The following is a 15,327-nucleotide window of genomic DNA, read 5'->3' as shown; positions in this document are numbered from 1 at the left end:
TCTCCTGAATTACTATTCAAGGCTTCCCTCTCCAGCCTCTTCTCTGTCATTTGCAGCACTTTCACAGCTTTATAAACCCCCCTATATGCCACATTTCTGATTTTCAGATTCCTCCAGTGAGATGGGGAGGATAGATTAAAAATATTTCTTAAAAAAAAAAATAAAAGAAAGAAAAGTATCTCTTTAATTTCTCATATGAGTGATAAAAAGCTACTAAACATTGGAAGGTCACCAGGTCTTCCAATGCATTTCATTAACAGAACAGTGCTTTTGTAAATTACCCAGAAACAGGAAAACTTCATAGGCTGCTGAACACAAAATGCTATGTTACACATTCCCTGGTCAGAATTTGGGTGGGAAGGATGCTAAGTTGTATAGGATGAGGAGGATAATTCTGGACAGGTCAAGCTCAGGTAACTGAGAGTCCATTTTAAAATCTTCTATTCTTTTAAATGGTAGAGAAGGAGAAAGGGCAAAGTTAAAGGAGAATTTTTTAAATAAGGAAAATGTAAAAATAAAATAATAATAAAAAAACAACCAAAAAACCAAACAAACAAAAAAAAAAAAAAAAAAAAACAAACAAAAAAACCCAAACAAACAAAAAAAAAACCAACAACAACAATAAAAAAAAACCCAGCAGGAAAGAGGATATTTAGATAGATTGTTGGCAAGAGACCCAGGACAGAGCAAGAGGAAAGGTGGAGAATTCCAAAGGGAACTTTCTTAATATTCACTTGGAGCTCACTAAGTGGGAGGAGAAACAAATCAGTAATATCAGGACAGGAACCATGCTAGCCTATATAAGCTGGTGGGACATTTTCTTTTTCTCTACTTTCCTTCTGACCTCACCAGCAAACCTACAGCTACTCCCAAGCTCATCTGTGAGGTAAGAGCACTCTGTTCTTTCCTTTTAATGCACCCTGTTACTGACTTACCTGGGTCTTTCCTCTCCCTCAAAACACCTGGCAAAGAGCATTTGAGCAGTCCTGCTGAAGGAGAGCAGCTGAGGCTCAGGAGGAGCACAGGAATCACAGTTATAAGAATCTTCTAGAAGGGTGAGGATTTATGAGTACTGCTTAGCCCAGGTGTGTGAGCCTTGGAGGAAATAGAGGAAAGAAATAATTTTTTAAAAGAAATAACCAGAACTCTTTAACATTTCCTTTTACTACTTTCCATTCTGCCAAATGAAAACACCCAGATAGTAATAATACACAGCTGATGAGAGTGTCTCTGTATTTCTCTGTCCCTGAGAGACAGGTCTCTGAACACTGAATTGCACGTGAGCTTAATGAATATTTGAATCTGAGGGGTAAGCTTTTTAATACTTTGAAATATATCTTCTATGGGAGAACCTGTATTGTTTTCTTCCAGTGAGGGTCAAATTCATTATAACCTGTTTCAAGGATCGTGCTTGTGCATGTGTGTGTTCCTATGCCTAATACAACATTAATCCAGCTTTACTACACCCCTGGTAACATTACAGGGGCTGTGCTGGAATTAGAGCTGCTGAGAATCTGGCCCTTTTCTCCTATTGTGCTTGGATGCAGGAATTCCTCTAAAAACAAGCTGCTTATAGAGCTTGGCTGCCTGCAGACTTCACAGCAAGAATTCAGAGAATGCAAGACACAATGGCTGCAATTGTGCGGTAGCAGGCCCTTGGTTCCTTGCACAAACAAATACCCCATAATAAATTAAACCCTCAGAGAAACCTGGATTTTGGCAGGGAGAAACGAAAATTACAGAAAGAGAAAGCACTAGATAACTGGATAACAGGTAAAAGTCCCATGTCCAAGCTTAGAGGTGCTCATTACCTGGAGTATTAATCAGCCAAACTAAAGAGTGTGTCCCTCTCCCAGCTGCAAGCACAACACTGCTCTTAGGATGCACAACACAAAACCAACCTGTGGCCAGGCTCGTCTCCTCCTCAGCAGGTGAACAAAGGAGCATTTGCCGGGCCAGATGCCACAGGAGTGCAGGCGCAGCACAGGGCCAGCCTTAACAAGGCATGACTGAGGTGCCATGGGTATGGTGTAACAGGAAGGAAGTGTACAGAAGGGGAAAGAAAATTGATTTAGGGAGACACGGGATTGCATAACGTCAGTACGTTGCTACAGGACATTTATTAACTCTGAAAGGATGATTAAAAAAACACAGTAGATTAACATCTCGACCCTGTGATGATTTCATCTTCATGAAAGAGAAACATCTTCTGTGTTTTCTGCTTTGTTTCATGGGAAGCTCTCACTTGCCATGAAAATGGTTTCCAGTAGTTTTTCTGCACTTAAAGCACACTACAAACCACTTGCACTTGCAGCACTGAGATGAAAAGCACATTCAGACTGGCTGTGCCTGGGTTCTGCTGCTGCTCCTGTATCTCACCAGTTGCACACCAGCACTGAGAGTTTGTACTGCAGGGCTTGAGAGTTTATGTGAGATGAGGCAGTGTGGTCCAAGCTGTCTGAGAACAGGACTTAGTCTTTATAAAAACTTTTTTCCCAGTCTAACAGAAATCAAGAATAAAAAAAAAAAATACTAAACCAAAACGTACCCCCCTGTAGAAGCCAAGTAGTCTGTTCCAGCAGAACACTCCTTTTGCAATTATTTCCATTTCCTTGCTTTGTGCACTAAGAAAAAAATAATGCTTTCAGTGAAAACCATGTGTTTGCATAACTTCAGCTGCAACTCTTCACAAGACCTGCTGCAGACCAGCGCATATGAGATCCCATCAGAACATGTACACTTCAGTTCTGCATTATTATTCAGACATCACTGTGCTAAAATTCTCTGAGCATATCCACAATTCTGAGATAAGACACCTTTTGTATTCTCTCTTTTCTTAAATACCTGCTGTCACCTACTTCCTGAAGCAACATAATGTGTTAACAAATTATTAATCTATGCATATGTATGGTAGGTACTGCTTTGTAACATCACTAAAAACGCCTATAAAATTTTATGCTGGTGCCAGTTTCCAAGTGTTTCACTACCTCTTTATGCTCTTATTGGACAACTGAGTAGAAGTAGTGCAAGTCCTTCATACTTGGTGTTTCTGAACAGATGAGACAAGCCTCAGGGCTGTAATGACAGCAAAATCCCCTTAGACAGGACACAGCCCCCACACAGTGCCTGGGATGGGAGTCAGGGAAGTCATGAAACCAATAGGACTGGGTCTGGGTTTTTTCTGTCTCATGAAGACCCCATCCTAAACCAAAGGTTTTCTTGGCCTACACCCACCTCCTGCCTGGCTGCTCTGAAGGTGAGGAGGCTGTTCAATAATGGTTTCACTCTGCCTTAGCATAAATAATCCCAGAATATTTGGGGTTGGAAAGGTTCTTTAAAGCTCATCCAGTCCCACCCCGTGCCACAGGCAGGGGCACTTTCCACTAGCCCATGTTTCTCCAAGACCTGTCCAACCTGGCCTTGAGCATTTCCAGGGATGGTTCAACCACAGCTTCTCTGGGCAGTCTCTGACAGGGCCTCTCCATCCTGACATGGAACAATTTCTTCCTAATGTCTAATCTAACCCTGCCCTCTCTCAGTTTGAAGCCACTGCCCCTTGTCCTGTCACTCACCTGATGCTCTACTGAATGGATGAAGTTCCTGTGGTCCCTCTAGAGAGACCCATCCCTAGATCAAACAGGAGTGCCTGAGGAGTTGGAATAGATGAACTCTAAAGGTCCCTTCCAGCACAAAGTATTCTATGATTCTGTGACATAATGAACATGAGTTTCAGCAGCAGCAGGATGGGAGGTAACCGTGATCACCCCGCAGCCTCTGTGACTCTGAATGCTCTGGAATGTGCTGGGATCCACTGGGTGTGAAGCTGGAGGCAGGTTAGTGCAAGTGACTCAACAGGTCACCTCGTCTTTTTGCCATGCCAGCTGCAGTGAGCTGGCTTCATTTCTGCCAGGAAATGTGGAAACCCAGGGCAGAGGAGCACTGCCAGCTCACACATAAGTTTATATGGCAAAGCAATACATCAGTTTTTTGGTGAATTCAGGCTCTCAGCCTCATCCTTTTTTATCTCCACTGTACAAGTGGACTGGACAGTGACTCCAGCACTTCACATGCACATTGCACCCCGTTCTGCAGACTCCTGTGTGCAAACAGCTCCTCACTCAGCTTGCAGGGGAACACCCAGCATGTCTCACAGCATCGTTCTGCACTGCAGCAGCACTTCACCTTGCAGGTTAGCAACAGGGAAAGCTCAAGCTGTATAAAGAGGGAGATCCTTTAAAAGGAAAATGTAAATGCACTTTCACCAAACTGAGAGTATTTATCTTGGCTGGAAATTTTTATTTAACTGAAAGTACATTCAGTTCACTTATTCCAGAATAAAGTATGAAAAAAATAAAGCCTAATTAATTAATATAGTGAATTATAACAGACCCAAAAAAAGCCTTCCTGTATCAATACACCATCCCTAGCACCACTCTTTTCCTCCTCTTCTTCCTTAGCCTTTTTATTCCAGGCCCTTATCTACATGTACACAAAGCCAAACTCAATACTTTTCTGTATATACTGGTCCTGTAATCAGATTCTCACATGGAACCTATCCTTTTATTAGCTCGGCTCTTCCATTTATTATTTGTGCAAATATTATTTGTGCATCCTGAAATGTCACCACCAGCCCTCCAGTACCACAGAGTAAGAAACTGGCCAGGATTAACCAATGGTGCATTAACCAGGCTTTCCCCTACACAGACTCAGAGCTGCTTAACCACACTGGAGGGTCAGGAAGTGCAATGCCCAGGGGTGAAGCAGCTTAAGTACTCGGCACCTGTGTTTCTGAGCTATGGGTTCTCTCCCCATTCTGTTCACAAGGCCTTTAATAAAGTTTTGAGTGAGTCAAGGATGAACACAAGACCTATGTGTCTGTATCATCCTATTTAGATTATCAGCTCCCAATATAAATTCATTATTTCTTGCACAAGCTGGCATTCACCAGTGAGACCTGAAGCACCACATTCTGCATTCTGTTCTGCATTCACACAACACACTTTGTCTGATGTTTACTTGATAATTACCAATAATTAGTTCAGGAAACACAGTATGCTCCAGAAACAGGGGTTTTTATTTATTTGATGACTTCATATTCAGAATTTGCTCTTAGACAAACAATGAATTACCTATAGGCACTGGTTTTATGTGTAAGCCTCTGATCCATGTGCCTAAATAATGCTCTGTAGGCTGTATGAGGTGCCAAAGGTAATTCCAGCAACCCCTTATGCAAAGGGGGTGTGTCCCAAAAGGGTCCCCATCTCCCAGTCCTGCACCCCAAATACCTTATTTACACCTAAACACCTTTGCTGGGCCTATAATAGTCCCCTACCTTACTTAAACTTTTTATAGCACTTGGTAAATTTAATAAGTATATTTTCATTAGTCTCCAAGGGTTTCTTACTACAGCTTCCAACATGCAGTCCCCAATATTGCCTCAGCAGAAAAGAAAGCAACATGACTAAGGCAGAGTGGAAAGTAAGAACTGTGAATTTGGGTATCACACTTTTGAATCAATGCTGGGTACTTCTAAAGACTGGTTCGCTTAAAGTGCAGTTCAAATGAGAAAAGGAATGTATGAATGCATGTGAGTCATAGAATAAGGCACCATGGACAACCCCAGGCTAAGCCCTTGCTCATGAGAAAGGTTGAACTGATCCCAATAGGTGATTATAAAACTGACTTTTGGTGCCTATTAGTGATGGTTGATGGATTAATTCAAACTAGAAATATGGGTTAAGCACAGAGAAGCTTAATAAAAGAGACGTATTCTTATAACTGTGCAGAAGTCTGGGAGGATAGGGAATGTGAAGAGAGAATATGCTCATGGATACAAAAGAATCAGGTGTTCAGAGTAAGGATTTTCCTCTTTCTGGTTCCAAAGTAACATGTAGTAAAGAGAATAAACATGGATCAGAAAGAGACATTGTAATGAGTTCTCTTTTTTTTTCTTTTCCCTTGAATTTTATCAAAGGTTCAGAACATCAATATGGAAAACTGTGTTGATGTCAATATAGAAACCAAGGGGGAAAAAATGCCAATGAAGCAAAATCCACTGAGCACAGGTGGGAAGAGTTTCTGCAGAGCTGTGGGTTACCTCACTGGAGACATGAAGGATTTTGGAACCTGGCTGAAAGGTAAATCTACTTCATTGTAACTAATGACAGCGGATTACAAAAAAAAAGCACATCAAAGGAGTAATAACTTACTTCTTAGTGATGTGATTCAAGTTAGAGGAGTATGGAAACTACCTCTACCCTGATTTACACCTGTTTTGTAGGGGAAAAAAATCACCTTTGTGCAGAGATCCACATAGTGCTTAAATCTTGAGGATATCTGAGATGACATTCACCTCCCAGCATGCCATGTACAAAGCAAATTTGGTCCCATAGAACATAGCCCTGGATGGTTATTCTGTACTCTGCCATTCTTCTTAACACTTCAAGTCCTTTCAGATGAGCAGTTTCTGTCAAGCCTAATGCCACTGTGAAGTTAAACTACACACAGGTAGGTGTGTTTGGTCCCTGTAATAAATCAGCAGTGGGACACACACATAATTCGACATCTGAGCCACAGACATCATAAATTAGCTAGTTCATATGAATCTGGTCCAGGGTACTTTATTACACAGGGTTCTGGCAACCTCACGGTTCATCTCAGTTTTCCAGCTGTAAGCCTTCACTGTGGACCATAATAAATCCCTGTCAGATTTTACAGTCTTGTTGATTCATTGCTTCAGTCATGGTGCCAAGTCCCACTGCCAAAACTTTTCCTGAGTTTCAAAAATACATCCCAAATCAGTACCATCTGCAGACTTTAGGGGGCTTGTTTTATTACTGAACTTGATCTTTTCCAGACAAACCTCTCATGGTCCAGCTCCTTGACTGGGTGCTGCGTGGGATATCCCAGGTGATGTTTGTCAACAATCCCCTCAGTGGGCTGGTCATTCTGGCCGGCCTCCTGCTGCAGAACCCATGGTGGACACTCACGGGATGTGTGGGAACAGTTGTCTCAACTTTAACAGCACTTATTCTGGGTCAGGACAGGTAAGTCCATCCTTTTCCCGCTCAGGGTAAGGTGACACTTCAGTGCTGACTTACGTGTTAGGTATTAGATGAGGATGAGAAGCCTAAATTTAGCGGGAGGTATCCCTGCCCATGGCATAGGTTTGGAACAAGGTGGTCTCTAAGGTTCTTTCCAACCCAAACTTTATATGGTTGTGTGATCCAGCCTTGACTGGGGACATACCTGGTCTAGTAGGACCAGACAGATCCTCTCAGCAGCTGCACCTGGTGCAGAGGCACACTGGACAAACCTGCAGAAGGGGTAGGTGCTGACCCAAATGTGTGAAATCAAATTTCAGTGGACAAGTGCCAGCAGGTCATCCCCCAAACAGAGCCACAGCTGGGTGGGGAGGGAGGGCTGATGTGAACAAAGCATCCTCAGGGGAGGAGACTTCAGGACAGCTGTTCCCTCCACACAGATCAGCCATAGCAGCAGGCTTGTATGGATACAACGGGGTCTTGGTGGGACTGCTGATGGCTGTCTTCTCTGCTGATGGAGACTACAACTGGTGGCTCCTCCTGCCCGTGGCACTGGTGTCCATGACCTGGTAAGACAGATGGCTCCTCTGCTTCTCCTTCCAGCCCCAGAGTCCCCACACATGAGACTGAGCTGTTGCATTTCTATGCAGCCAGCAGTGGAAAGGGAACACAACATATGTACCGTTAGATCTGCGTTGTTATTTACACTTTTAAACTCAGATGAAGTCCAGAAACAAATAAAAATACCCACATAATCACAAGCAATCCCAGTGGGGAAAACAAAAATCAGTGGCTGATCATGTGTAATTCAATGTTCTGAATGTGAGTCATATGGCTGTGATGCATCAATTCATTTCTGTTTCAAGAGGAAAATTATTTTCACTATTTCCTACCATCATCAACCACAAGTGCTTCATCTATTTAAGTCACCATATAAAAATGTCATGCAAATTTACTTCCCCAAGTACAGAAGCTATTCAGTGGTCCCAAGACATGATGGTTGACACTAATCGAAACAAACAACTAGCAATATTTTACTCGTATATATGACACCATAATCCACTAGGTATTTGGCCAGCAAAAAATGTTGAAACCTGGTCTTTGACCCCAAAATGTCTAGTTGCAGACTGTTAAAACCACACATGTAATTTGTCTGTCTGAATTTCGTGTGGTGTTACAGTCACTTTAATGTCAGCTTTTACTGCTGATCAACAAGCTTGAGCAAGGGCACAGAGCCACATTCACAGCTCACAGTTCACTCAGACCCAGCATGGGTATCATAGACTCAGTACACCTCAGGTGCTAAAAAGAAATAGTAAACCCTGAGATTGAGCTGCGGAATAACTCCATTAAAACAATAGATTCTGTCTCCTTCACGTTTACCAAATTCTTCATACATACTAACATAACATGACAGGAATCTGTACATTGATAATTGCCTTTGGAGGGGTAGGAAATTTATGGAGTGACCCTTTCTGTCTCTGATTTGATCAAGGAAATTAAACAGATAGAAAGAGGCAAAGAGGGTGTTTTTCTTTTTGTTTGGTTTGGGTTTTTTTGTTTGTTTTAAATAGACCAAATTTTCTGCAGCTGGGTTTATAGTTGGATGTGGTTCTGGTGTTATTTTTGCCCATCTGAAAAGCTTCTAGTGAGACCATTTTGTTCTTCTTTCAGCCCCATTTTCACCAGTGCTTTAAGTACTGTTTTCTCTAAGTGGGACCTGCCTGTTCTCACCTTGCCTTTCAACTTGGCCTTGACCCTCTACCTGGCTGCTTCAGGACCACACAGCCTCTTCTTCCCTACAACTGTCATTCATCCTGCAGCATCAACACCGAATGTCACCTGGGCAGAGGTTGAAATGACAATGGTAGGATGTCTTAAGGGTGACAGTCCCCTTCACTTACAATTAAAAATACTACAGACACTTATCATCTTCCTTTATAAACTCCTGTGGATTGGGTTGGATGGTACCTTAAATGACCATCTAGTCCCCTCTCCTGCAATAGACAGGGACATCTTCCACTATGCCAGGGTGCCGAGGCCCCATCCAGCCTGTCCTTGCACACTCCCAGGAATCCAGGAACAGCCACAGCTGTTCTGGGCACCCTGTGCCAGGGCCTGCCCACCCTCCCAGCCAGCAATTCCTTCCCAATATCCCATCTGTCCCTGCCCTCTGGCAGTGGAAGCCATTCCCTGTGTCCTGTCCCTCCCTGCCTTGTCCCCAGTCCCTCTGCAGCTCTCCTGGAGCCCCTTGAGGCCCTGGCAGGGGCTCTGAGCTCTCCCTGGAGCCTTCTCCTGTGCAGGTGAACAGCCCCAGCTCTGCCAGGCTGGCTCCAGAGCAGAGGGGCTCCAGCCCTGGCAGCTGCTCCGTGGCCTCCTCTGGAATGGCTCCAGCAGGTTCACCTCCTTTGTTACTGTATTATGGTCTGGCAGTACAAAATTTGATTTATAAGAGAATTATTATCCAAAATATAAGGGTTTACTCTAGGAATATACATTTTTGACAGCTTGAAAATGAGAACCTTTTCACGTGCAGTTGGATCGAAGTGTATAGATTAGAATCTTCAAATACTCTCTTTAATCCAATTACCCATTTCTCTTTAATATACTGATCATCTCCCCATAGGTAAGGTTGTGCTGAGAATTCCAGTTAACTCACAGGCTAATTTTATTTTTTCAGATATAAGCTGTTTATAAAATTACATCTTTCTGATTAGACATGAGCAAGCAGATATTACTGTGTTAGAATGGTTAAAAAGTTAGGTGCAGGTACACATTCACATATTTTTAATTTATATTCAAGTGGGGACCTTTCCAAAGGAACATTTTATTCTCCTGGATTACACCATAAACAATACAGATACCAGAGTAACTATTTTCTGCTAAGGCTCAGCAGAGTATTTTAAGGGATTCCCAGGGAGTGATTAAGAAAAGGAAGTTAATTGATACTAAATAAAACCCACAAGTGACATTTCTCACTGGTGGCACATACTTTTATGGAGACTGTATACAGAAAAGTGCCTCAAAACCATCTCTAAGCTGTGGTGATCAGGCTGGGCTCTGTCCCACCAGCCCAGCAAGTGTTGCTCATATTTCTAGTGGATCCCAACCATCCCCTAAGTTCACTCTCATGGTCCCTGTGGATATACAAAAATGGTCCAGTCAGCAGCACATGCAAAGAGGAAGGATGATTATACCCTTTCTCAAAATCTTTACCTTTGATCTTAGAGGAAAAACTTGGCAGAGGAGCTCAGCGCAAGGGAACAAGCCATGACTCATTTTCACTGAAGGGAAAACCCTGTCGAAATGCCGTGCTGTCTCCTGAGACCTCTCCAAATGTTCCACTTAAAAAGAAAGACTGCATCCAACAAATGCCAAATATGAGCCTGGCCAAGAAAAATAGGTTTAAAAACAAACAAACAAAAAGTTACAAAGTTGATAACAAATTGTCTTGTTTGGTTTGTTAATTTCTACAGCTTCTGAAATCCATTCCAGTCGGCGTGGGCCAGGTTTATGGTTGTGACAGTCCCTGGACTGGCGGAATTTTCCTGATTGGGTTATTTATCTCCTCTCCACTTATTTGTGTCCACACAGTGATCGGCTCAGCAGTGGGGATGCTGGCAGGTAATGGTTTGTGCCACAAAGTTATATAAAAGCATGGAGAATAAAACAGGTACTACAATAAGTGGAGCAATTAAAGCCACAAGTATTTCACACAATGGAGAATGGCTGCTTGGAAACAAAATCTACTTGAACTTCTATTTTAAGAATTTTTTTGATTGGTTTCTTCATTCTCTTACCTTGTTTTATGACAGTAGAATCCTTCAGAAAAAACAAGTGTCTGTTGTGTTAATTTTTACCACAAAATACTTAATTTTTGGGTGTGTCCTGGTGGGTTTAGGGGCAGATCAATGGAAGTCATAGCCATCAGCCTGAAAGTGCAGGCCTCAGGGATTCATTTAAGGTACACATGTAGGTTCATTCACCCATACGTGTTCTGCTGGAGCCAAATTGCCAAAGTCAGCTCAGCAGCAACAGGAAAATTCTGCCATGACTCCCTTAGACCCTTAGACCTTAGCAACATGACTACAAACAGCTCCATGTACAAATGCTGGCTAGAACCTTTGAAAATCTGGATTTGTGCCACTTCTCCACCACTTTTATCTCTTTGGCCAAGGAATGACACATTTCTCTGACTTTATTTTCCAGGGCTGAGCTTAGCAAAGCCATTTAACCAAATCTACTCGGGGCTGTGGGGTTACAACAGCTCCCTGTCCTGCGCTGCCATCGGGGGCATGTTCTTGGCTCTCACCTGGCAGACACACCTCCTGGCCATGGCCTGCGGTAGGTACCTGGTGGGTTTTCACCTCCCCTGGAGGTGAGACAGGATGCCTTTGCAGCAGAGGAGGCGAGGAGACAGATGGGCACTCGGGGCAGGCAGATGGGTGTAGGTGAGGCTGACGAGTGGTAGAGCTGTGTGTTGGAGCCACGGCTTTAACTCACTCTGTGCTTTCATTTTTGGCCAAGAGCTGTGTTTAGAGAAAGAGCTGTGATCAATAGACACACGTGTTAACTGAGGTCTTTGAAATCAAATACTTTGTTTTGAGACATTGTGTTTGATAGCTAATTGCTGGATGAATCATGCGGGGTTTTTTCTAGCCATAGATACCAGCTCAAATTCCTTCTTTGAAGGACATGCCTAATCTTTGGGAAGAGTGGAACTCTACTCTAGTTAGACAGTACACATTCCCCATTCTCCTGAAATGGATTAAAGGCATGAGCTGGGCAACATAGCAGGATTGAAGAATTATTTATAAGGCAATTCCATATGAAATTTCAATATCAGAGCAAGCTGGGAGTGAAACTATTGCTCATTCAGTGCTCATACAGCTCTGTATGTCACCTTCCGGCCCTGAAGCCAGGACAGATGAGAGTAGGGAAGGTTATTTTCTTATTTAACCCTATCCATCAAGCTACATACTTTGTATGTCAGTGTGTTTTTCAAAAGCTGTGATGCCACACCACATTTTTTGTCACTCCAGGTTGGTTGGTTGGTTGGTTGGTTGGTTGGTTGGTTGGTTTTGCCCCTCCCATAATCTCCAGGCTGGAGAGGACACAGGAAGGTGTTCAGCAGGGTACTGCTCAGACAGGGTCATAATCATTTGTTGAGCTATCCAAGCCAGAAGGAGAGATGTTTGTCATTGCTGTTCTACTCCATGAACAACTGAACTCACCAGGAACTGTCTTCCTTTTCCACAGCACTCTTCAGTGCCTACCTGGGAGCAGCAGTGACCCACATGTTGTCTGTGGTAAGTAGTTTATCAACTAAGGGCTGATTTCCAATGCTGAATTTCTCTGGCTTGTCAGGCAAAACACCAAGATGTGGAGAAAAATTCAGCCGAAGGCAGAAATGGTCTGGGAGAGGGGTTACTATCTGCCCAGGTGGTTGGTGTGATTCCCACTGGAACAGGTGACCTAGAATTATCACTTGCCACTTTCCATCCTCAGTTTGCTTGAACTTCCACAGCGCAGCTCTAGACACTTATGAGATCACAGAATCATGGAATGGTTTGGGTTGAAAGGTACCTTAAAACTCATTGAGTTCCACCCCCTGCTATGTGCGGGGAAACCTTCCACTGTCCCAGGTTGCTCCAAGCCCCACCTATTTTTGAACACTTCCAGGAATAGGGCAGCCACAGCTTCTCTGAGCAACCTGGGTTGCCAGGGCCTCACCACCCTCACAAGGAAGAATTTCTTGCCCATATCCAATCTAACCCTAAGGGGGAAAGCCATTCCCCCTTATTCTGTCTAGGCCCTTGCCCAAAGTGCCTCTCCAGCACTTCTGGACTTGTTTTAGGCACCAACAGGCTGCTAGAACATCTCCCCTCTTTCAGATATTTACTTCATGCCTGAAGCAATTGGGAAAGGGCCCTGCATGTGTGCAAAAAAAACATTAGATTCAGGTTAATTTATTTTCTCAGTTGCTGGAAGTCAGTCAGTACCACAGCCCAGGGAAGAGATTAATGTTTCTGGTATCAGCTCTCCTGTATCATTGTCACCCTCTCCTAACTCATGTCCAAGAAACCTTCCCCACGACAGATGAGGTAAATCTGTCACCAGAGCTGGTAGATGTTGTAGGCTGATGCACAATGTCAAGACATCATAAACCCAGCCTCAGTCAGGAAAGACTCAATGCAAAACCAAGTCTAGACTTCTTCCAGAAATGTTGTTGCAAGGCAGCTGGCTCTGTGTGTTACTCTAATAAAATAAAGACATGTAGTAAATAGGTGGTTTGTTATTATTCTTTGCAGTTTGGGGTGCCATCTGGAACCTGGTCTTTTTGCTTGTCTGCACTGACCTTCCTGCTGATGACCACAAGCCATTCTGCGATCTGCAGGCTTCCGCTCTCCAAAGTCACCTACCCAGAAGCCAACCGAGCTTATTATCTGATGATGAAGAAACATGAGAGGTCTTGCTATGAGGCATAGAGATCTAAGAAGAGAGAAACTCATCAGATCTTAAGGCAAGAGCATGAGGTGTTTGCCCAACAGACTGTGATTTGTGTGCTACAATGTCCAACACCACCACCCTCTGTGTGGACAGACTTTTCCCATCACATGTGCTTGTTCTATTAACAAGATTTCTATTAGGTAGGACTGGGCTGTGCTGGAAGGACTTTTCCCAAGATCAACCTATTATGATTTTAAAGCACACATCTGAAATGACACTTGAATTATAAGCAATGGGAAAATGACTTGCAAGCTGAAAAGAAAAATCTCTATGAAATTGAAGATGCCGAAATCACACATAAAGAAATAAAGAGCATCTTTCAGCATATAAAAGAACTTTAAATTAATGGCTAAACATCTTATGACAGCAAGACGAGGCATCTTAGAGAGTTTCATTGTACCATAAAATTGAATAAAGAGCACTCCTTGCCAAATAGAAAATAGGTTGTGAAGAATTCTACCTGAAGGACCTCCCAAACCCCGTGGAGAGAGATGTTCATTAGCAATCAACAAACATAAAACAGACTTGATTTTGGTGATTTTTTGAGTTAATCTCATGATTTCTTTTAATATTCGAATTTGGTGATGGGCTAGCAAAGGAGGGGACATCAAGAAAGTCATTGCTGTCCCTTTCCTATGCAATAAAATGGCTCTGTTCAGTCAATGCACAAAAATAGAACTAAATTGAACTGATCTTCTGGACTTCTCTCCCTCCACTCAGCTCAGGAATATCAAACAGCAAAATGTTGCACTGTCCCAGCTTGCTGCTGAAGCTCAGGAGGCTCAGAGGGAACCTTCTGGCTCTGCGCGACTCTTGACAGGAGGGGACAGCCAGGGGACAACTTCAAGGGAGCAGGGAGAGGAGGAGAGGAACTGGCCTCAAATTGTGCCAGGGGAGGTTTCAATTGGATTGGGTTATTGGGGATAATCTCTTCACATAAATGGCTATCAAGCCTAGGAACAAGCTGTTTGGGGCAGCAGTGGCATCCCCATCCCTGGAGGGTTTTAAAGGCCTTGTGGGTGTGACACATGGGGACATGGGACATGGGTCAGTGGCAACAATTCCATGATTCTGTGAAGCTGCTGCTCTGCCATTCCTCTCTGCCCCACAGTGGGAATGGGACATTTGAGGACCCTTCCATTTTGGCAGTCCAGCAGAGCTCTGCAGGACACCAGCCATGTGCCACCTCTGCCCAGGCTCCCAAGGTGTGCAGGCAGGGAAGAGGGAAGCAGTCCTTGCACTCAGCAGTGTGGGTGACCTCAACAGGCATTGACTCAGCCCCTCAACCTTTCAGCCTGGCTCACTGACATACTCTGTCTCATGTAGAAGCTCATATCTTCACTGAAACTATTCCATGTGCTCAAGTTCTTCAGCTGACAGAGCCTACATGCATTAACATCACACCAGGAAAAGCAAATCAAAACCTGTTTTCCATGTACTAGATGAAATAAAATCAAGCATGAGTTTGGTGTTCGGAATGGGGGAAAAAAAACCCAAACCAGGTATTTTTGCAAAAATCACAAAGGCCTGACTGTAAAACATTTGTGATGAACTGTTGGCAGTATCTTCTGGTGAAGTTTTAGGTTTTCAGATGTTCAACAGGATTTCTGTATGACTTCAACAGGATTTCTGTATACTCACTTGTAAAATGTAGCATTTCCATGATTTACTTAATAAATAGCCACATAATGTTCTGTGGAGTTAATTTCTAAAACAATCATACATACTTTTTCGAGTTTGCTTTAAGTTTCTCTCTCTTTATTATCATTAAGTT

General features: G+C 43.3%; 1 protein-coding gene across 1 annotated transcript; it reads left to right on the top strand.

The window, feature by feature from the left end:
• The first annotated feature begins 733 nt into the window (after nt 1–733).
• On the top strand, nt 734–15,258 carry LOC110475041 (urea transporter 2). Its single transcript, XM_021538890.4, has 9 exons — nt 734–886; nt 5,975–6,137; nt 6,857–7,046; nt 7,484–7,612; nt 8,718–8,910; nt 10,520–10,667; nt 11,253–11,387; nt 12,303–12,352; nt 13,355–15,258. Exons 2-9 carry the CDS (start codon nt 5,990–5,992, stop codon nt 13,529–13,531), a joined length of 1,170 nt encoding a protein of 389 aa, XP_021394565.3. The 5' UTR covers nt 734–886; nt 5,975–5,989; the 3' UTR covers nt 13,532–15,258.
• The last annotated feature ends 69 nt before the right edge of the window (nt 15,259–15,327 follow it).

This window comes from Lonchura striata, chromosome Z (assembly GCF_050655825.1).
Source record: "Lonchura striata isolate lonStrDom1 chromosome Z, ASM5065582v1, whole genome shotgun sequence".
NCBI classification, from domain to species: domain Eukaryota; kingdom Metazoa; phylum Chordata; class Aves; order Passeriformes; family Estrildidae; genus Lonchura; species Lonchura striata.
The sequence above is the reverse complement of the archived record's forward strand: the minus strand, read 5'-3'. Positions and strand labels throughout refer to the sequence as shown.